The 22,559-nt window shown below is 36.6% G+C and overlaps 2 protein-coding genes across 2 annotated transcripts; one reads left to right on the top strand and one right to left on the bottom strand.

Annotated features, from left to right (window-relative positions):
- The first annotated feature begins 4,432 nt into the window (after positions 1 to 4,432).
- Positions 4,433 to 6,504, top strand: LOC114143469 (trypsin I-P1-like). The gene is made up of 6 exons (XM_028015545.1): positions 4,433 to 4,546; positions 4,768 to 4,960; positions 5,043 to 5,228; positions 5,526 to 5,587; positions 5,689 to 5,816; positions 5,910 to 6,504. Exons 1-6 carry the CDS (start codon positions 4,504 to 4,506, stop codon positions 6,054 to 6,056), a joined length of 759 nt encoding a protein of 252 aa, XP_027871346.1. The 5' UTR covers positions 4,433 to 4,503; the 3' UTR covers positions 6,057 to 6,504.
- A 9,450-nt stretch (positions 6,505 to 15,954) lies between these two features.
- LOC114143484 (trypsin-like) lies at positions 15,955 to 17,775 on the bottom strand. Its single transcript, XM_028015561.1, has 6 exons — positions 17,670 to 17,775; positions 17,256 to 17,448; positions 16,988 to 17,173; positions 16,626 to 16,687; positions 16,404 to 16,531; positions 15,955 to 16,310 (listed from the first exon to the last, which is right to left on the bottom strand). Exons 1-6 carry the CDS (start codon positions 17,704 to 17,706, stop codon positions 16,164 to 16,166), a joined length of 753 nt encoding a protein of 250 aa, XP_027871362.1. The 5' UTR covers positions 17,707 to 17,775; the 3' UTR covers positions 15,955 to 16,163.
- Between the last annotated feature and the right edge of the window lie 4,784 nt (positions 17,776 to 22,559).

Raw genomic sequence — 22,559 nt, 5'->3', positions numbered from 1 at the left:
CTCGATTACTCCCAGGTGTGTCTCGTTCCCTAATTACCTCCTGTGTATTTTGTGTCACCCGTGTGTCTGTCTTTGTCGGGTCCTCGTCGTTGTCAGCGTTATTCTGTTGCTATGTCCACTGGGTTAAGCTGTTGCTACCGGAGTTGAGCCTTGGCTTCTGCTCAGCCGTGCTGCCAGGTGTTTGGACTGTGTTTTCTGGATTATTTTACATTAAAACCTTCATTACTCATCTTACCTGGGTCTACAGCGTCTGCCTCACCACCTTCACCACCGCACCTCAAGACAATGACATGTTCCAATCAATCATTACATAACAAATGACAAAATACAAAACTTGATCTTGAGTAAAGCCCAGAGGTTTTCAAAGTGTGGTAGATCAAGTCTACATTCTAGTGTTCGTACTAGCCTCTGCGCAAGTCTCTATTTGGACAGTAATTATTGATGTCATGAGTTGTGTTATTGTTTCCATTTTATTTTGTAACAAAGTTAGGCTTTATTGTGGTTTTTGAAAACACTATTTTTATTTATATCTAAATGTTTACATTACATATATTCATTCCAAATTGACCATGATGGACAGAGTGGCTTTAAAGTCCAATGCATTACCACCGTCTATCATGATGTGTGTGGTTGAAGTGTGGACCCAAATGCAGCAGGCAGGTGATGTACAATTTCTGTTGTAGATTTAATTCAAAATCAAACTTACAAAAAAAACAAGTAATAAAATAAATTCAAACCAGAGACATGAAGAGACCATGAGGAAACCAGGGAGAAGGGATGAGCATCAGTGGCGTGGAGAAACAAGACAAACCGGCGAGTAACAGTCTGTGATTTAAATAATTAGAGACGTGATTACATATTCATCTGCTAATTGAATAGTGTAAAGTGGAGTTAATGTGCTAACAAAGATCACGTTAAGGACAAGCATTGATACAAAAATACTGGAATAAACCCTGATGCTACATTGTGAAAAACAAAAAAATCTAATGGAACTACAGTAAAATGTTCTCCGTAAAAGAAACTGAATCTTACAATTTTATAGACAAGAAATTCATAAGGAACACTATGTTATGGACAAAAGGACTCTTTGTCTTTTCTCTGTTTTATCTGCTCACATGCACACAGGGCCGTGCAGAAACCTTTGCAGGGGCTCAAAGTTAAAAAGGGGCACACTGAACAAGATCTTAAAACATTGTACAACAACATAGCAACAACCCATATTTGTCAAGAATCTAATATTTAATCGGATCATACTATATCATTATCATGTAAAGACAATGCAAAGCAAATGCAGTTTATGTTTCCCTGATAGGTTTAATGTTGCTGTTTCTGCTGCTGACAGTCCTGGAGGGCTGAGCTGATCTGAGACTGAAGTTGTTAAACAGACCAGAGGAGAGAAGGTCTCTGGTTATGAAGTTATGAAATAAGTAAATTTGCTGCTATTTTACTAATTAAACCCTAATAATATCTGACTGTTTAACCACCATAACATCTTGGCTGCAAATTGTTTTAAAGATAAAAAAGCTAATTTGGGTTGTTGCTATATTGTTCTACGATATTTTAAGATCTTGTTCTTTTTCTTTTTAACTTTGAGCCCCCGCCCCTCCATAGGCCTCAGCATGGCCCTGTGTGCATGTGAGCAGATAAAACAGAGAAAAGACAAAGAGTCCTTTTGTCCATAACAGAGTGTTCATTATGAATTTCTTATCTATAAAATCACAAGATTCATAGTTTCTTTTACGAAGGACATTTTAGTTACAATAGTCTTTTTGTTTTTCACAATGTAGGTGGGGTTTTTCTATTTTTTTGTATTGATGTTTGTCCTTAACTTGATCTTTGTTAGCACATTAACTCCACTTTACACCAAACTAACTTTTAGCCACATAAAACAGATGTTTTTTTTTCAGTTAGCAGATAAATATATAATCATGTCTCTAATTAGTCAAATCACAGACTGTTACTCGCCGGTTCATCTTGTTACTCCACGCCACTGATCCTCATCCCTTCTTCCATGTCTCTGGTTTTGGTTTATTTTGTTTGTGACTTGGATTTTGTTTTTTTGTAAGTTTGATTTTTAATTAAATCTACAACAGAACTTTTACATCTCCCACCTGCTGCATTTGGATTCACACTTCAACCACACACATCATGAGAGATGGTGGTAATACATTGGACCTTGAAGACACTCTGCCATCATGGTCAGTTTGGAATGAATATATGTAATGTAAACATCCATCCATCCATCCATTTTCTGTTCACCCTTGTCCCTAATGGGGTCGGGAGGGTTGCTGGTGCCTATCTCCAGCTACGTTCCGGGCGAGAGGCGGGGTACACCCTGGACAGGTCGCCAGTCTGTCGCAGGGCAACACAGAGACATACAGGACAAACAATGCACACACACACTCACACCTAGGGAGAATTTAGAGAAACCAATTGACCTGACAGTCATGTTTTTGGACTGTGGGAGGAAGCCGGAGTACCCGGAGAGAACCCACGCATGCACAGGGAGAACATGCAAACTCCATGCAGAAAGACCCCGGCCGGGAATCGAACCCAGGACCTTCTTGCTGCAAGGCAACAGTGCTACCAACTGCGCCACTGTGCAGCCCCCTGTAATGTAAACATTTAACTATAAATAAAAATTGTTTTTTTAAGAACCACAAATAAGCCTAACTTTGTTACAAAATAAAATGGAAACAATAACACAACTCATGACATCAATAATCACTGTCCAAATAGTTTTAACAATTTGAACTTATTTCTATGCAACCATGAATATTTTATTTAACTCTTTCTGGAGTAGTGATTTTGTTGTTCATTTTATTCTTCATATTTAACAGCAGTGACATGCAATGAGGTTCATAGCTGGTGAAGCACTGACTTAATCATAGTACCAAAACTATCAGGGGAAACAAGAGACAGGTGTCAATAATAAAGGGGTAGACAGACAACACAGTTTTTTCTTTGTTATATATACAGAATATATACTGTAATATCCCTTTCTATCACTTGGCAGTGATTTATTTGTAGAACTGATCCTATCCACCAACCTCGTCTACCTACAAAGTCACAAAAATCAGCCACTGTCCACCATGAGAGAAGGCTGTCCCAGCCACCAGGCCTTCTCCCCATTCAAGTTTTACAATATTCACCCCATGGTTGCCAACTTAGTGACTTTTACTCTATATTTTGCAGAAACAGGCAAACACACCCCTTCAAGTGAAGGGTTTTTAAAGATCGTTGATCGGCCAGAAAATTGCAATAAAGCCTAACTTTGTCACAAAATAAAATGGCAACAATCACAACTCATGACATCAATAATCACTGTCCAAATAGAGACTTGCACAGAGGCTAGTACGAACACTAGAATGTAGACTTGATCTCCCACATTTTGAAAACCTCAGAGGTTCACTGAAGATCAAGTTTTGTATTTTGTCGTTTATTATGTAATAATTAATTGGAACATGTCATGTTTATTTCCAGACTGATATAGAGTGATATTTACTTTTGTGTAATATTTTAAATGTTGTGGCATTATTTTAGTCTTTTGCTAACAAAATGTGTCACTTTGACCCTAAGTGCTGCTGTTCAGCCTCGTGTGTTCACAAATGTATGAAAGCAATCAAGAAAAACTGTGAAAGCAAAGAATGATGGGTGATGAAAGATTTTTGTGTCTTTAATAAAAAGAATCACCAGTTAAAATTTTACCATTGGTTTCTTTTGAATGTGTTTTAAAGACCAGAATTGTTTTCAATTAATTGGGTGAATTTCTGAGTTAAAATTTTTTGCTGTAATTTTCCATTTACAACAAATGCAAATGCTCTTCACCACCCAGCACAGTAATATTGTTCTTTTTCAATATAAAAGAAGCAAACCCTTCCCTGTTTTTATAGAGGGTCATTTTCACAGCTCATCAGAAAACAAAATGATTCTAGTTTCAGCAGCAAAGGCAGATGTGAATTTTTGTAGATTGGAAACCAAACAGATTTTTCTTTAAAAAAATTATCAACCTGAAAACAAGGGTGAGTCGCTCTTTACTCAGAAAATCAGTTTTATTTCATCAACTTTACAATCACGTTTTCCCTTGAGCAAAACTCACTGCAAGCTTGTGCACTTCAAAAATGGAAAATTTCAAATTATGTTTAGTCTATTTTCTACTGCATATCTCTCAGTTCATTTGAGATAAAGCAAAACTAAGTTAGAAGGAACTTTGAGGCAAAATATGTTAGCTGCTTGTTTTGAGTCAATTCCTTAGTATTGATGAAGTCATTTAAGTTATAAGAGGGGAAATGTTATGTTATTAATGAAATAATCTGTCAATGGAACAAGAACTCTTTTCAAGTTTCTTTAGAACAATGAGATGTTAAAGTTTCTCTGTATACAGATGACAGCACGGATCAGTGTCTGTCCTGTGATTGGTGGCTTTCTTTCCAGCAGGAAGTCATGAACAGAGTTTAAAAGCTGCTGCAGGACTGCAGACATTCACAGGAAGCTGGACCAGCAATGGCTCTGCTGAAGGTTCTGCTGCTGCTGCTGCTGGGGCTGGGTGAGTTGGAGACACTGGACACACTGGACACACTTCCACTGGTTCCAGTAAGGCTGCTGCTCTCTGTGATTCTCAAACTTCTCTCTGTTTCTGTTTCAGGCTGAAACTTCTTTGCATATAAATTGCGATGCTTTTTAATCTTTAACTGTTTATCCTTTTTCTGTTCCTGCAGCCATGTTTGCACCTGATTTCTGAGTAAAGTCCTCCTTTTTCTTCTTCAGGTGTTTCAGTGAACTCAGATGTTTCTCTGCAGAAGAGAATCATTGGAGGTTATGACTGCCATGCCACGGAGCGTCTTTATCACGTTCGGGTGGAGAGCAGCAATGGTACTCATTTGCACCACTGTGGAGGATCTCTGATCCACTCTTGGTGGATTCTCACTGCAGCTCACTGCTGGGCATTTGAGCCAGGATGGTAGGAAAGAAACATGAAAACAGTTTTATCTGCAGATGATCAGATTTTCTGTCTGTTCATTATAATCTAATATTTTCTGCAGGACTAATGAAATAGTGATAAATGTTCATCCACGGACTGCTGGGGAGCAGAGAAGGATGATCCAACAAGCTCCTGTGATTTATACTCAAGGAGGCCAGCAGCATGACATCATGTTGCTGGCGCTTGAGAGATCAATAACAGATGTCCCACTTGCTCCGCTACCAGACTGCAGGCATAAAATTAGAGTGTAAGTTTTTCTCTGATCAAAAACATGACTTCAGGTTTTCTGTCTCCACTCCTCCAGTCCTGCTGCCTCTGCTTCAGCACACCTGAGTCAGGTAATCAGCCACCAGAAGAACCAGAACCTGTTTAGCTCAGGTGTGTTGGACCAGAGGCACATGTAAAGGACTGGAGGTGGATATTCCTGTGTCAGTGGATGAAGTCCTTCATGGATTTATTTTCTGTTCTTTCATTGTTCTTCATAATAATACATTTTCTACATTGTTATCGTGTATATTTACACTTTATTCTTATTGTGTTTTAGAGGCCATGTTGTTCAGCTGGCAGGAGAGGGAGCAACAACAACCGGCCCCAATAATCAGCGATGTGAGAGAAATATTGAAGTTATGAGAATAAAATCTTTGTTTCTGTCTCTACAGAGAAGGTCAAGTGAAGAACATGTTTATGATTCTCATGTTTCTCTACAGTACCCCCTGGTGCTGCTATTCCACCACATCTTCAATGTGTCGACATGAGAGTTGTTCGGACTTCCCTCAACGTGCCGACACGTGGGCATGTACTCTATGCTGCAGCACCGAACAAGGATATCTGCTATGTAAGTTTGTTTCTTGAATATCTCTCTGCAGCAATTATTAGACGTTAATGTTTTAAAACATAAATAAATATATTGATATAAATTTTTCTACAGGGTGACCCTGGTGGAGCAGCGATGCACAACCACATGATTTATGGTGTGATTTCTCTTGGTGGAGCAAATGCATGTGAGAGTCCAGTTACCATCTTGAATGTGTGTGAATACAAGGACTGGATTAGAACTACACTTGGGATTCACTAAAACATAAACTATGAAATAAAATTCTCATCAAATTTCCTTTCTCAAATTTTATAATTGTATCTTCATCAGTTTGATCCACATGTTTGAAGAATTAGAATAAACCAATAGATTTTTTTTCTCACATGATCTTGACCTCCCTAATGGAGCTTTCTCTGCACCTCAGAAATGAAAATAAATAAATGCATGAAAAAGAAACATTTCCTGGCTGATTGTCTTTACATTCATGGTTCAGTTTGTTCACTTGATATTTTCCCTGAACTGAGACTAAAAACGTGACATGAGTTTTAAATCACATGAAGAGGAACATCAGAAGTAATTTATTTATTCAGTTTTTGTGGACATATTTGAAATATGTTTTTAAAAAAATTGTTTTAATGATGTCATGTGGCATATTGTAATGAATCCTACAGCAAGGCTGCAGACAGTAAAACAAATAAAAGGGTTTTATGTTTATGTTACATTCATGGAGCAGTCTGTTGAGTCTTTTTTAAAACAATGTTGTAATTAAATGTTTAATGTAAATTATAGATCATGTGTTCATTTTTAAATCTGTACTTATCTTGATAAAACAGGTCACAAAGTATAAAAAAACACCATTTTAAAATGACCAATTTTACATCCTGGTATTGATAAAGACATGTTGTGGGAATAAAGCTTGTAAGAATCATTAACCAAGACACAAGTTGTTGTAGTTCACTCATTTTCCCCTCTGTGCACCACCAAGGTCCGTTTACCAGTTTAAGAGTTTACCAGTTTAAGACCCGACTAAAATCCTAGTATCTTTACCTTGAGGAATAATGAGCTTTGGTTAAATATAAAACAGGGTTTAATGCAGAAAATGTTCAGATGTTTCACATCATCCAATTGGAACAGATACAGAGTGACTTTCACCGTCCAGCGCTGGGCTCCACTCAGCTCACCTTAGAATAAACACCAAGTGAAGCAAAGATTGTAGAGCAAGTTCTGCTTTATTTTCTCCTCATTCTGCTCCCTCTCTAAGGTTTTCCTGCCTTAATCAGTTTTTGTTTATGTGTGACTGTCGTCACTCTTAAATGTTATAGTTGTGTCAGCGTGCAGCTGAGTACATGTGAGCAGATAAAACAGAAAAGACAAAGAGTCCTTTTGTCCATAACAGAGTGTTCATTATGAATTTATTGTAACATTTCTTGTCTATAAAATCATAAGATTCATAGTTTCTTTTGCAAAGGACATTTTAGTTCCATTAGTCTTTTTGTTTTTCACAATGTAGCATCAGGGTTTTTTTTCAAAAAAGTCCATGGTTACCATTTTATTTTGCAACAAAGTTTGGCATTATTGTGGTTCTTAAAAAAAAGAAACTATTATTTTTAATTATATTTAAATGTTTACATATATTCATTCCAAACTGACCATGATGGACAGAGTGGCTTTAAAGTCCAATTCATTACCACCGTCTGTCATGATGTGTGTGGTTGAAGTGTGGACCCAAATGCAGCAGGCAGGAGAGGTAAAAGTTCTGGTGTAGATTTAATTAAAAATCAAACTTACAAATAAAAGCAATCTCCAAGTAACAAAATAAACCCAAACAAGAGACATGAAGAGACCAGGGAGAAATGATGAGGATCAGTGGCGTGGAGTAACAAGATGAACCGGCGAGTAACAGTCTTTGATTTTACTAATTAAAGACATGATTACATATTCATCTGCTAATTGAAAAAAAAGAAAACCATTAGTTTTATATGGCTAAAAGTTATTTTGGTGTAAAGTGGAGCTAATGTGCTAACAAAGATCAAAGATCAAGATAAGGACAAATAAAAATAGAAAAAAAGCCCTGATGCAACATTGTGGAAAAAAAAAGACTAATGGAACCAAATGTCCTTTGTAAAAGAAACTATGAATCTTATGATTTTATAGACAAGAAATTCATAAGGAACACTCTGTTATGGACAAAAGGACTCTTTGTCTTTTCTCTGTTTTATCTGCTCACATGCACACAGGGCCGTGCAGAAACATTAGGAGGGGCAGGGGCTCAAAGTTAAAAAGGAAAAGAACAAGATCATAAAACATTGTACAACAACATAGCAACAACCCATATTAGTCAAGAATCTAATATTTAATCTGATTATACTATATCACTGTCATCAATTGGGGACAATGCAAAGCAAGTGTAGTTTATGTTTCCCTGATAGGTTTAATGTTGCTGTTTCTGCTGCTGACAGTCCTGGAGGGCTGAGTTGATCTGAGACTGAAGTTGTTAAACAGACCAGAGGAGAGAAGGTCTCTGGTTATGAAGTTATGAAATAAATATATTTGCTGCTATTTTACTAAATAAACCCTAATAATATCTGACTATTTAACCTCTTTAACAGTTTGGCTGCAGACCGTTTTAAAGATCAAAAAAGCTTGGAGGGGTTAACTCTATGTCATTTTTCTATGTTAGCGCCTCTGAGATCTAGAATTATAAAACTGAGAAATCAAGAAAAAAAAAACTCAGTAGCTGCTGCTAAGGGCCTCCAGACATTCAGAGGTATCAGGGATTGAATTGTAACAGATTATAGATCAAAAACTGTAGCAGTCATGTATTGAGAATGACAATCTTATTAAATTTATTTAATACATTAAGTAGAGAAAAAAACGCAGGTTTTGTGAATAAACTTGTGTTTATTCACAAGATCATGTTTATGTTTGTGAACATAAACCTATGTTCACAATAGGTTTTTATGTGAACTAAAGACATGTCTTTAGTCGGTCGAGAATCAGACGGCTGGAAGACGTTTACAGTTTCTAACTGCTGATTCTCAGCATTGAAGAAGAAGAGCTCTTAGAGGCTGACTTGATTTCAGGTCAGACTGAGTGGGGTCGCCTGCTGGACTCTACGCCGGGCTGCTCCTACTGCTTGAAAAAAAAATTAAAAAAAAAACATTCTTGCCTATAGATGGTTAAAAAACATTTACATTTCTACACTTAAAACAGTTTTCTAAAGTGGATTTTCAATCGAAGCAGGAAGTAATACTAAAGGAAGACCAGAGCTGAAAGGTTTGCTTCGAACTACAAGACAGAATGGCACCCGGTGTTTTCAAACAGGGTTGTACACAAGTAAAGACTGGCTTTTCCAAAAAAAATAAAATAAGAAAACACGGTGAAAAGCTTGCAGAGTTCAACTGATCGGTTGCAGAGTCCAACTGACTGATGAACTAGCTCAGACTTCTCTGCAGATGCGGACCAGGAGGAATTTGTGATGCAAACCTTCTTTCTTGTCAATATAATATTATCAGTGAAAAACATAACAATAAAGTATTTAATGACATATTTTAATAGCACTAACATCTTCTTACTTTTTCCAGATGTTACTATAAAATTTACACAGAAATTTTGTCATGTTTAAACTTTTGAAAACCAGATTGTAATTTCTGAGAAATTTTACATAATAAACATGTAATTTAGATTTTAATTTCAACAGTGAAAGAAAATAAATATTTTTGTACTTCCTTCTTTATTTTGGAGGCCAATTTTATGTTAATGTTTTTAAGATAATTCTTTTTTATGGCTTTATATAAGTCTATAGAAGGTGTTAAAAATTAAAATTAACAATGACACTTTAACTGCAGAGGAACATTTTCTGTCATTTTTATATTAAATTTGTGGCAACCAGAAGATACCATTAATTAGTTTTACCTAATTTAGTTTTTTAAAATATTTTCTTAAAACTTCTTTCATTGCAGATTTTGACTTTTAAAAAGTTTTTAATTATTTAACTTTGTAGAGGAATATAATTATATTAATAGTTAAAAATTATGTTGTTTGGTTGGTTCGCACTAAGATATGTTTTAACCTAAAAGAAATGTATTGTGGCAAATGGACTGGGTCAATCTGATCTAGAATTCAGATTTGGAGACATATGGAATAACAATCATTAAGGAGAGGAAAGTTGTTAGTTTAAGTTGTTGTGCAAGAAAGTTCTGGCGCCAGACAATTCCCCTGCTCACCAGCAAAGGAACTGGGCCGGAGCTCAAGACATGGGAAGGAACCTCTTTTTGGACAGATAAGGAACAAACAATTTGACTAATAGCACTTTTGAAACGGTCAAGTGGTCTGAACATTCCAAAGGAACTTCCAATACACATCCAGTGTAAGACGGAGCCAAATGAACTACGTAAATGGAGGAAAGCAACGCCATTGGTCGAGGCTTCCCAATACACACCGGTAGAGCTGGGACTCTGCCCAAACAAAACAAATACAGGAAAAATGACCCAATTTCAACTACTTAATTATAAAACCCTACAGGAAATTATAAGTCAAATAAGCTCCAGTTCCTGCTGTCTGGATGTTTTACCCACACATTTCTTTAAGAAAGTCCTGCCTCTTATTGCTGCTGATCTGATCCAAATAGTAAACTGATCGCTCTCATCAGGCATTTTCCCCCAGGCTTTGAAAACAGCAGTAATCAAACCACTTATAAAAAAGAACAGTCTGGACAAATCACTAATGCAGAATTACAGGCCGATCTCCAACCTCCCCTTCATCAACAAAGTTATTGAAAAAGCTGTGTGTAAACAATTAACTAGCTTCCTAACTATAACCAACCTCTTTGACTCCTTCCAGTCTGATTTTCGTGCCCACCACAGCACAGAGACCGCCCTCGTAAAAGTGTTCAATGACATCCATATAAATACGGACTGTGGCAGAACCACAGTGCTGGTTCTGTTGGACCTCAGTGCAGCTTTTGACAATGTTGACCATGACATATTACTGAATCGACTGGAGAGTTGGGTCGGACTCTCCGGTCCAGTGCTTAACTGGTTTGAATCCTACATAAAGAACAGGGATTTCTTTGTTTCAAGTGAAAACTTTTCATCAAAGAGGTCAAAGGTCACATGTGGGGTACCCCAAGGTTCAATCCTAGGACCCCTTTTATTCAATATTTATATGCTCCCACTAGCTCAGGTTATAACAGGAAATAATATTAGCTACCATAACTATGCAGATGACACACAGCTCTACATTACGATGTCACCAGGTGACTCAGAGCCCATCCAATCACTGAACAGATGCTTAGAACAGATAAATGTGTGGATGTGCCAAAACTTTCTCCAGCTGAACAGAAACAAAACTGAAGTTATTATTTTTGGACCTAAAGAGGAACAATCTAGAGTCAATGCACAGCTTCAGTTATTACAACTGAAAACCAGCGATCAGGCCCGAAACCTGGGAGTAGTGATGGACTCTGACCTGAACCTCCAGAGCCACATAAAGACAGTCACAAAGTCGGCCTTCTATCACCTGAAGAACATTTCCAGGATTAAAAGACTAATGTCTCAGCCAGATCTAGAGAAACTCATCCATGCGTTCATCTTCAGTCGTATTGATTATTGCAACAGCGTCTTCACAGGTCTGTCCAACAAATCAATCAAACAGCTGCAGCTGATCCAGAATGCTGCTGCTCGCGTTCTCACTAAAACCAGGAAGATAGAGCACATAACACCAGTTTTAAAGTCCCTCCACTGGCTCCCTGTAGCTCAAAGAATAGACTTTAAAATACTGTTGTTAGTTTATAAATCACTGAACGGCTTAGCACCACAATACATTAAAGATCTGCTGTTGTTGTATCAACCTTCCAGACCTCTGAGGTCTTCCGGTTCTGGTCTGCTCTGCATCCCCAGAACCAGAACCAAACGAGGAGAAGCAGCTTTCAGCATCTATGCACCACAAATTTGGAACAAACTTCCAGAAAACTGTAAAACAGCTGAAACACTGACTTCTTTTAAATCTCAACTGAAAACCCACCTGTTTAGAATTGTATTTGAAATGTTATCAATTACAAATTTATTGATGTAACTTGACTTAATGATTGATTCTATATTGCATTGTGATTCTGTGTTTGTAATGATGTAAAGCACTTTGAAATGCCTTGCTGCTGAAATGTGCTATACAAATAAAATTTGATTGATTGATTGATTGATATCAGAAGTAGAAATCAAGAGATTTTGGATTACTGTAGCGATGTGTATGTGATGTTTTGTGGTTCAGCAGATGTGCATTAAATCTCTTCTCATTCGACTTTGAGCAGAAGGAGTTCCGAGTCTTGTCTAAATCCTTATTTATATATTCTACGAGTTTAGGCACCTACAGATTCTACAATAACTCTTTATTTCTTTGTATCTTTATTAAAAATGCGATGTTTATTATTTTTAAATGATTAGGATTTTATTATTTGTTAATTGTTGTATTCAGTTTCATTATTTTTGTGCACAGCTCTTTGGTCCTGTTGCAGTTTAAAGTTCTCTAGAAATAAATCAGGAAGAGTAACTCCAGAGCTGCAGAGTTTAGATGCTGCATGTTCATTTTTGATGTAAAATAAATACAAAACTGAATAAATCATTTATTTCTGGTGTTCCTCTTCATGTGATTTAAAACTCGTCACATTTTAAGACTCTGGGAAAATATCAAGTGAACAAACTGAACCATGAAAATAAATACGATCAGCCAGGAAATGTTTCTTTTTCATGCATTTATTGATTTAATTTTCATTTCTAAGGCAGAGAAAGCTCCATTAGGGAGGTCAAGATTAGGTGAGAAAAAACCCCTATTGATTTATTCTAATTCTACAAAGATGTGGATCAAACTGATGAAGATATAATTATAAAATTATATGTGAGATGAAATTTGATGAGATTTTTATTACATGATAGTTCATGTTTTATTTAAGCCCAATTGTTTGTTTTATCCACCACAGGTATTCACACACATCCATGTTGATAGCTGGTTTCTGACATGCGTAGTCTGGTCCACCAAAAGAGATCACACCATAAATCATGTCCAGACATTCAGGAACCCAAAGAAATGGTTGGGACAGTTTTAAATTCTAAAACTGTAGCAGTCATCTTTTGAAAATGACAATGTTATTAAATTTTATTTAATCCGTTCAGCAGAGGAAAATAACTATGAATAAATAGTACATTTCTAATTTAATTAGGAAGTTTATTTTGTAAAAGTCCAAAGAATCATCTTGATAGTTTGATTGTTGTGTTGTCATGGCTACAATATGGTGTAGTCTTTGTGTTTGATCTGGGTTTGTTCATAAATGCATCAGAGCAAATAATAACCAATAATCAGTGATTGATTTTAAACTCAACCAATTAATCTTCCTATCACAGACTTCACTAAATCTATATTTTAAAAAGGTTAGTGATGCTGATGTTCTTAGTAGGAGGGGCCAGGGAGCCTAAACCATGAATCTACCTAAGGCCTCATATTTCCTTGGGCCGGCCCTGAATCTACCTGGAATCCCTTATTGGCCTCTATGCCAGTCCGCCGATGCTTTTGGAACATCTTGATTTACTTAATTGTGGCATGTTTGGCTATATGCTGCGGTTCAAATTATTGCTACAGTTTTTTCATTGATATTAATTTGATATTTTGTGAACTGAAACTGAAAGGTTTGCAAGAAAACTTGTCTTATAGACAAGTTTTCTTTTGTCAATAAGACAAAAGAAAACTCGTTTTCAAAAAGGGTGGTACACAAGCAAAGACTGGCTTTGTGGATGTCCTGACAGAAACGGCTTTTTCTGCTTCCTTTGCCTTCTTTTCTCAACTTGTGTCGGAAGACAGACTTGGCTTTGGATGAACTGATATTTTTGTGCAGAATGAGCAGAGGATCATGGACTCTATTTATGAGTAAAGGTAAGACGGCAATAGCATTTTTGCTTAGTTTTTAATGAAATATGTGTTTTGTGAGCTACAGTTTGTAAATGTGTAAAGAACACAGTATAAACATGACCCATAAACTGCTGTGTTAGATTAGCTAATAGCAGTTACTAAATATTTAGTGTTTTTTGGTGTTGAATCCTGAAACATAGAGTGGCGTTGTTGTCAGTTGCTATGGAAACGAGTCTGCGTGTAGCTTGGCCGATACAGAGGGCGAGAAAGAAGTGGTTTTGAGTTGTACTTCAACAGATTTTCCCTTTGCAGTGGAGAACAGCACTAAATTAATAATACCTACATTTCCAAGTTTATTGAGTTAACAAAATTATTCTACGGCGGCAGCGCAGCGATGGATGACATGTAAAATAGTCTTTTTGTCCTCCAGCGTTGTGCGCATGGGAGAAATATGTAAACAGTAACATGCAAGATGTTTATAATTGTAAATCTGATTATGATTAAGTCAGTGCCTCACCAGCTATGAACATCACTGCTATTAAGTATGAAGAATAAAATGAACAACAAAATCACTACTCTAGAAAGAGTTTGTATCATGAAACCTAGGCGCAAATTCAAACTGGAAGACTCTTTTATCCCCACCGGGACCCGTTAATTGAAGCGACCTGCCCACAATTGTCGACCTATCAACGCCAGACCAAGCCACGTCACGTCCAATCATCGACCAAGTCCCATCTGATAAGGACCTTCATTCATGGCGTCCTTCGCTCTCCAGCCGAGCTCAACCCACCACCACCCCTTCTCCTCCATTCGCCTTGAGGCCCGCACCCTTCTTCAACCTCCACCACCAGTGCCGGGCCCTGGGGGATGACGTTCCTAACAGCATCGGGGATGCTCATCTGAAGCCTATCGCTAACGCTGCGATAACCGTTATCCCCAGCCGGGGCCCGAGCGCCAAAGACTTTAAATTCTGTTTGTCAATAAACTCTTCTAATTGTCTTCTCATCTCCGTCTGAGTCTCTCCAGATTGAAATTTAATAACAACATAATAAAATATTCCTGGTTCCATTGAAATACGTTTAAATTGTTAATTAATACTATTATTTGTATGGTAATTATTGAATTATTAAGGCTATTATATTTGATGATGCAAACCTTCTGTTCTGTTTAATTTGATGTAATATTAACAGTGAAAAACTTTGCAACAATAAAGTATTTAATGACATATTTTAGCAGTATTAACAAATTTTAACTTTTTCCAGATGTTACTATAAAATTTACAGAGAACTTCTGTCATGTTTAAATTTTTGAAAATCAAATTGTAATTTCTGAGAAGTTTTACATAATAAACATGTAATTTAGATTTAAATTTCAACAGTGGAAGAAAATAAATATTTTTGCATGTCATCCTTTATTTTGCAAGCAATTTTTATGTTAATGTTTTTAAGATAATTCTTTTTTTTATAGCTTTATGCAACCCGATGAAAAGTTCTAAATTTTACAATCATATATTAACAATGACACTTTAACTGCAATAGAGGAACATTTTCTATCATTAGTATGTTAAATTTGTGGCAACCAGAAGCTGCCATTAATTAGTTTTACTTGTTTTCAAATATTTTCTTTAAACGTCATTCATTCCAGATTTTGACTTTTAAAATGTTTTTAATTATTTAACTTTTTATTTCTTTGTATCTTTATTGAAATTTGATGACTTTTTCTATTATTTTAAAATTAAGACTGCATTATTTAATTGTTGTATTATGTGACTTCAGTTTCATTATTTTTGTGCACAGCTCTTTGGTCTTGTTGGAGTTTAAAATTCTCTAGAACTAAATCAGGAAGAGTAACTCCAGAGCTGCAGAGTTTAGATCAGGGGTGTCAAACTAAAGTCCTCGAGGGCCGCTGTACTGCAACTTTTAGATGTGCCTCTGCTGCACCACACCTGAGTAGAATAATTAGGTCATTAGCAAGACTCTGGAGAACTGATCTACACAAGGAGGAGGTCATTTCATTCCAATATTTGGTACTTGTGGCACATCCAAAAACTGCAGGACAGAGACCCTTAAGGACTGGAGTTTGACACTTGTGGTTTAGATGCTGCATGTTCATTTCTGATATAAAATAGACACAAAAACTGAATAAATAATTTCCGATGTTCATCTTCATGTGATTTAAAACTCGTCACGTTTTTAGACTCAGTTCAGGGAAAATATCAACTGAACAAACTGAACCATGAATGTAAAGACGATCAACCAGGAAATGTTTCTTTTTCATGCATTTATTGATTTATTTTTCATTTCGGAGGCAGAGAAAGCTCCATTATGGAGGTCAAGATCAGGTGAGAAACAACTAAACTATTGATTCATTGTAATTCTACAAACATGTGGATCAAACTAATGAAGATACAATTTTAAAATTATATGCAAGACAAAATTTAATGTGAATTTTTATTTCATGATAGTTTATGTCTTATTTAAGACCAGTTTTTCTTTTAATCCACGCCTTGTATTCACACACATCCATAATTACAACTGGTCTCTGACATGCCTCTGCTCCACCAAGAGAAATCACACCATAAATCTTGTCGTTGTACATCGCAGCTCCACCAGCGTCGCCCTGTTGAAAAATTTATATCAATATATTTATTTCTGTGGTAAAACAGAAAAGTCTTCTAATCACTGTAGAGGGATATTCAAGAAACAAACTTACATAGCAGACATCCTTGTTCGGTGCTTTAACATGGAATACATGCCCATGATTTTGCATGAAGAGGGAAGGATAAGCAACTCTCATGTTGACACACTGAAGATGTGCTGGAATAGCAGCAGGGGGGGGCACTGTAGAGAAACAAGAGAATTATAAACTTGTTCTTCACTTGACCTGTAGAGAGAGAACCAGATTTTATTCTCATGAATTCAATATTTCTCTCACATCGCTGATTATTGGGGCCGGTTGTCGTTGCTGCCTCTCCTGCCAGCTGAACAGCATCATCTCTAAAACACAATAAGAATAAAATATATCATTAAATTTTACATTAATTATTATGAAGAACAATGAAATAACACAAAATAAATCTGTACTTCATCCATTGACACAGGAGTGTCCACCTCCAGTCCTCAGTGTGTCCTACGTCCTTTACATGTGTCTCTGGTCCAACACACCTGAGCTAAACAGGTTCTGGTTCTGCTGGTGGCCTGATTACCTGACTCAGGTGTGCTGAAGCAGAGGCAGCAGGACTGGAGGAGTGGAGACAGAAAACCTGAAGTCATGTTTTTGATCAGAAAAAGACTCACAGTTGAAGACGATATCTGCAGTCTGGTAGACGAGCAACTGGGACATCTGTTACTGATGTCTGAAGCCCCAGCAACATGATGTCATCCTGCTGGTTGCTGCTTGTATAAATCACAGGAGTTACTTGGATCAGCTGTCTCTGCTCCCCACCAGTCCGTGGATGAACTTTAAACACTGCTACATTAGTCCTGCATAAAATATTAGATTATAATGAACAGACAGAAAACCTGATCATCTGCAGATGAAACTGTCTTCATGTCTCTTTCCTACCATCCTGGCTCCGACTTCCAGCAGTGAGCTGCAGTGAGAATCCACCAAGAGTGGATCAGAGATCCTCCACAGCGCTTCATATGAGTACCATTGCTGCTCTCCAGCCGAACATGATAAAGACGCTCCGTGTCATGGCAGTTTTGACCTCCAATGATTCTCTTCTGCAGAGAAACATCTGAGTTCACTGAAACACCTGAAGAAGAAAAAGGAGGACTTTACTCAGAAATCAGGTGCAAACATGGCAACAAGAACAGAAAAAGGATAAACAGTTAAATATTAAAAAGCATCACAGTTTATATGCAAAGAAGTTTCAGCCTGAAACATAATCAGAGGGAAGTTAGAGAGTCATGGAGAGCAGCAGCTTCACTGGAACCAGTGGAAGTGTCTCCAGTGTCTCCAGTGTCTCCAACTCACCCAGCCCCAGCAGCAGCAGAACCTTCAGCAGAGCCATTGCTTGTCCAGCTTCCTGTGAATGTCTGCAGTCCTGCAGCAGCTTTTAAACACTGTGTACAACTTCCTGCTGGAAAGAAAGCCACCAATCACAGGACAGACACTGATCTGTGCTGTCATCTGCATACAAAGAAACTTTAACATCTCATTGTTCTAAAGAAACTTGAAAAGAGTTTTTGTTCCATTGACAGATTATTTCATTAATAACATAACATTCCCCCTCTTATAAGTTAAATGACTTCATCAATATTAAGGAATTGACTCAAAACAAGCAGCTAACCTATTTTGCCTCAAAGTTCCTTCTAAGTTAGTTTTGCTTTATCTCAAATGAACTGAGAGATTTGCAGTAGAAAATAGACTAAACATAATTTGAAATTTTCCATTTTTGAAGTGCACAAGCTTGCAGTGAGTTTTGCTCAAGGGAAAACGTGATTGTAAAGTTGATGAAATAAAACTGATTTTCTGAGTAAAGAGCGACTCACCCTTGTTTTCAGGTTGATAATTTTTTAAAAGAAAAATCTGTTTGGTTTCCAATCTACAAAAATTCACATCTGCCTTTGCTGCTGAAACTAGAATCATTTTGTTTACTGATGAGCTGTGAAAATGACCCTCTATAAACAGACAAGGGTTTGCTTCTTTGATTTTTAAAAAGAACAAAATTACAGTGCTGCATGGTGAAGAGCATTTGCATTTGTTGTAAATGCAAAATTATAACAAAAAATTAAAACTCAGAAATTCACCTAATTAAATGAAAACAATTCAGATTTTTAAAACATATTTAAAAGAAAACTATGGTAAAATTTTAACCAATGTGATTCTTTTTAATAAAGACACAGACCTCTTTCATCACCCATGATTCTTTGCTTTCACAGTTTTTCTTGATTGCTTTGATACATTTGTGAACACAAGAGGCTGAACAGCAGCACTTAAAGTCAAAGTGACACATTTTGTTAGCAAAAGACTCAAACTGTGCCACAACATTTAAAATATTAATCAAAAGCAAATATTACTCTCAATCAGCCTTGAAATAAACATGACATGTTCCAATCAATCATTACATAATAAATGACAAAATATAAAACTTGATATTCAGTGAAGCCCAGAGGTTTTAAAATGTGGGAGATCAAGTCTACATGTTAGCCTACATCTTAGCCTACATGTTAGCCTACATGCTAGCCATCTATTTCGTTTTCATGATCGCCATGTGTGAAACACTGCAGTTTAGTTTTGATTTTGAAAAAACAGCAGGATAATAAAAACAGAAATCCATCACCTCACACTGCAAATACACCAATTTCTACAATGTTTAGTCCAGTTTCTAATACAAATATCTTAGTAGACTTGAAATTAGACAAAACTAACTTTTCAGCAAGATGGTAGAATTTCGTTTAAGCAAATAATTTCTTAATATTGGAAAAAATGTACGAGTTTTAAGTGAAATAATCTGCCAGTGGATCTAGTACTTTTTTAAAAACCAATATTGAGGAATTATTAACTTTAAACAAACTCATATTTCATGCTAAAGAGTTACTTGTAGATTTTGTCCTATTTCAAGTGAACTAAGACATGTGCACTAAAAATTAAACAAAAAAACACTTGGTAAGATATTGTGTTTTTGCAGAGCAGCAATGGTAAGATGCTGGATTAGCATCAGAACTTAAAACGCAGACTTATTTTCCTGCACCTTACTTTGATTTCACCCCGTAAGGTGTCTAAGTAGGTCATTATTTTCCATTGAAACAACAAACCTTATTTCCAAATCTGTTTGATAACACTGAGGGACTCTTAATATCTCCAGGGTTTTAATAAATTATGTCCTAGCAGCTCTTTAATCCTCTGTTCTGTTCTTGTGCAAATCAGCTGATCAGGATTGTGAGTATTTTAAATCTTGTATGGAAAACATGCAAATTATCTGTTTCTTGTTAATTTACCAAAGAGTGGAAATAAAACATGAACAGATCCCTTTGTTTAAAATGCGACCTCTGACCTTTCACATTAGCATTACTTTAGCTAGCAATAGCAGCTCAGGGAGCAGGAGGAGGAGATTGATTGTTTTCACAGATTACTTTCTCATAACAAACTGGCACGACAAGGTGACAGCCTTAACAAATATGGAGAAAACATATTTTTTATTAAAGTTATATACTGCAGCTTGAATAAAATGCAATTACATAGCATTTTTTGAGAAGTCTGGATTGCTTCATGTACATTTTGCATGTTGCCTATGACTGTTGCTAGTGGGGAGAGACATTTCAGTAATCTAAAACTAATAGAAAAAATTTAAGCAAACTACTTGCACACTGTATGCAGACTGTTGCATGTAAAATTCATGAGCAGTAAATATTGTGTTAGTATTAGTGTTGAACCAAAGAAAGCAAGTTGCAAGCCTTCACAATCGTGATGCTTTTGATAGGTCAGATAGACTCAAAAAATTGTAACAGCAGCTGCGTGTGGGGGCCGACCTTAATTTTTTGTCATGGGGCCCGAGATTCCTGGCGGCGCACCTTGGTGGACGTGACAAAGCGGGCTTCTCTGATCCACTTTGTCACGTCAATCAGACTTGAAACATGACGTTCCAATTGATTACATAATGAACGACAAAATACAAAACTTAATCTTTAGTGAAGCCGAGAGGTTTTCAAAGTGTGGAAGGCCTCCATCCATCCATTTTCTTACACCCTTGTCCCCAGTGGGGTCAGGACGGGTGCTGGTGCCTATCTTCAGCTAAATATTTTGGGGGTGAGAGACAAGGTTCACCCTGAACAGGTCGCCAGTCCACACACAGAGACAGACTGGACGAACAAACATCAACACTTTATTTAGAGAATTTAGAGAGACCAATTAACCTAATAGTTTTTGGACTGTGGGAGGAAGCCGGAGTACCTGGAGAGAACCGATAAAAAAGCATGCAGACCAACCCAGGAATATCCAGTCTCTCCTTTTACTGTAGAAACTCTTGCAGGTGAAAAATATATTGTGACATGAAGCAACCCCTTAAGATTAGTAATACTGATGTAGTTTCCAAATAACAACTTTGTATTTGGAGAAATTACAAATGATCAACTGTCCACTATCAGTGGTAATATTTTGACAGGTATTTACTGATGTCATAAGTCTGACTTTAGATATACAACAAGCACCATTTACAGCAAATATTTAGCCTATAAAAACATTCTCATATTTTAGTTCTTAACTTGAAGATTTAAGGAAAAAAGTTTACTGTTGTTATTTTATTTTGTAAGAAAGGCTTTGTTGTGGTTCTTAAAAAACAATTATTTATATTTAAATGTTTCCATTACATATATTCATTCCAAACTGACCATGATGGACAGAGTGGCTTTAAAGTCCAATGCATTACCACCGTCTGTCATGATGTGTGTGGTTGAAGTGTGGACCCAAATGCAGCAGGCTGGATTTGTAAAAGATCTGTTGTAGATTTAATTAAAAATCAAACTTACAAAAAAACACAAAGTCCAAGGAATAAAAATAAACCCAAACCAGAAACATGAAGAGACCATGAGGAAGCCAGAGAGAAGGGATGAGGATCAGTGGCGTGGAGAAACAAGACGAACCGGCGAGTAACAGTCTGAGATTTAACTAATTAGAGACATGATTATATATTTATCTGCTAACTGAAAAAAAAACATCTGTTTTATGTGGCTAAAAGTTAGTGTGGCATAAAGTGGAGTTAATGTGCTAACAAAGATCAAGTTTAGGACAAACATAAATACATAAATAGAAAAAAAGTCCTGATGATACATTGTCAAAAACAAAAAGACAAATGTAACTAAAATGTCCTTCGTAAAAGAAACTATGAATCTTATCATTTTATAGACAAGAAATTCATAAGGAACACTCTGTTATGGACAAAAGGACTCTGTCGTTTCTCTGTTTTATCTGCTCACATGCACACAGGGCCGTGCAGAAACATTAGGAGGTGCAGGGGCTCAACGATAAAAAGGAAAAGAACAAGATCTTAAAATATTGTACAACAACATAGCAACAACCCATATTTGTCAAGAATCTAATATTTAATCGGATCATACTATATCACTGTCATCAATTGGGGACAATGCAAAGCAAGTGTAGTTTATGTTTCCCTGATAGGTTTAATGTTGCTGTTTCTGCTGCTGACAGTCCTGGAGGGCTGAGCTGATCTGAGACTGAAGTTGTTAAACAGACCAGAGGAGAGAAGGTCTCTGGTTATGAAGTTATGAAATAAGTAACTTTGCTGCTATTTTACTAAATAAACCTTAATAATATCTGACTGTTTAACCTCTATAACAATTTGGCTGCAGATTGCTTTAAAGATCAAGAAAGCTCAGAGGGGTTAACTCTATGTCATTTTTCTATGTTAGCACCTCTGAGATCTAGAATTATAAGACTGAGAAATCAAGAAAAAGAAAACTCAGTAGCTGCTGGTAGGGGCCTCCAGACATTCAGGAGCCCAAAAAAATGGTTGGGACAGTTTTAGATTATATATTTAAAACTGTAGCAGTCGTCTTTTGAGAATCACAATGTTACTAAATTTTATTTAATCCGTTCAGCAGAGAAAAAAAAACTAAAGAATAAATAGTGCATTTCGGATTTAATTAGGATGTTTACTTTGTAAAATGCAAAGAATCGTCTTGATTGCTGTTCTGACTGTCTGTGCTCCCCATCAATCCGTCCTCCCTTGTGGCAGTGCACATACAGATGTCACATCACCTGTTCTGACGTCAGCATAAAAACATCCCACCTGTGGAAATTCTGTCCGTTTTATATCGTCCAAGATTACGGTAAGCTCTATTTCAATTATTTAAAATTGGCTTTCCTCAAGATGCTCTGTTACTTTATGTTTTAAGTTTACATGAC

This window comes from Xiphophorus couchianus, chromosome 4, assembly GCF_001444195.1.
Source record: "Xiphophorus couchianus chromosome 4, X_couchianus-1.0, whole genome shotgun sequence".
Taxonomy (NCBI): Eukaryota; Metazoa; Chordata; class Actinopteri; order Cyprinodontiformes; family Poeciliidae; genus Xiphophorus; species Xiphophorus couchianus.
Note: the sequence above shows the minus strand (reverse complement) of the source record. Positions and strands in the feature narration are given on the sequence as shown.

Excerpts from the sequence above, each read along its gene's own strand:
- LOC114143469 (XM_028015545.1), top strand. The coding sequence starts at position 4,504 with ATGGCTCTGCTGAAGGTTCTGCTGCTGCTGCTGCTGGGGCTGG. Across the intron at positions 4,547-4,767 it reads GCTGCTGCTGCTGGGGCTGG|GTGTTTCAGTGAACTCAGAT; the intron begins GTGAGTTGGAGA and ends TTTCTTCTTCAG. Across the intron at positions 4,961-5,042 it reads TGGGCATTTGAGCCAGGATG|GACTAATGAAATAGTGATAA; the intron begins GTAGGAAAGAAA and ends TATTTTCTGCAG.
- LOC114143484 (XM_028015561.1), bottom strand. The coding sequence starts at position 17,706 with ATGGCTCTGCTGAAGGTTCTGCTGCTGCTGGGGCTGG. Across the intron at positions 17,174-17,255 it reads TGGAAGTCGGAGCCAGGATG|GACTAATGTAGCAGTGTTTA; the intron begins GTAGGAAAGAGA and ends TATTTTATGCAG. Across the intron at positions 16,532-16,625 it reads CGGCCCCAATAATCAGCGAT|TGCCCCCCCCTGCTGCTATT; the intron begins GTGAGAGAAATA and ends GTTTCTCTACAG.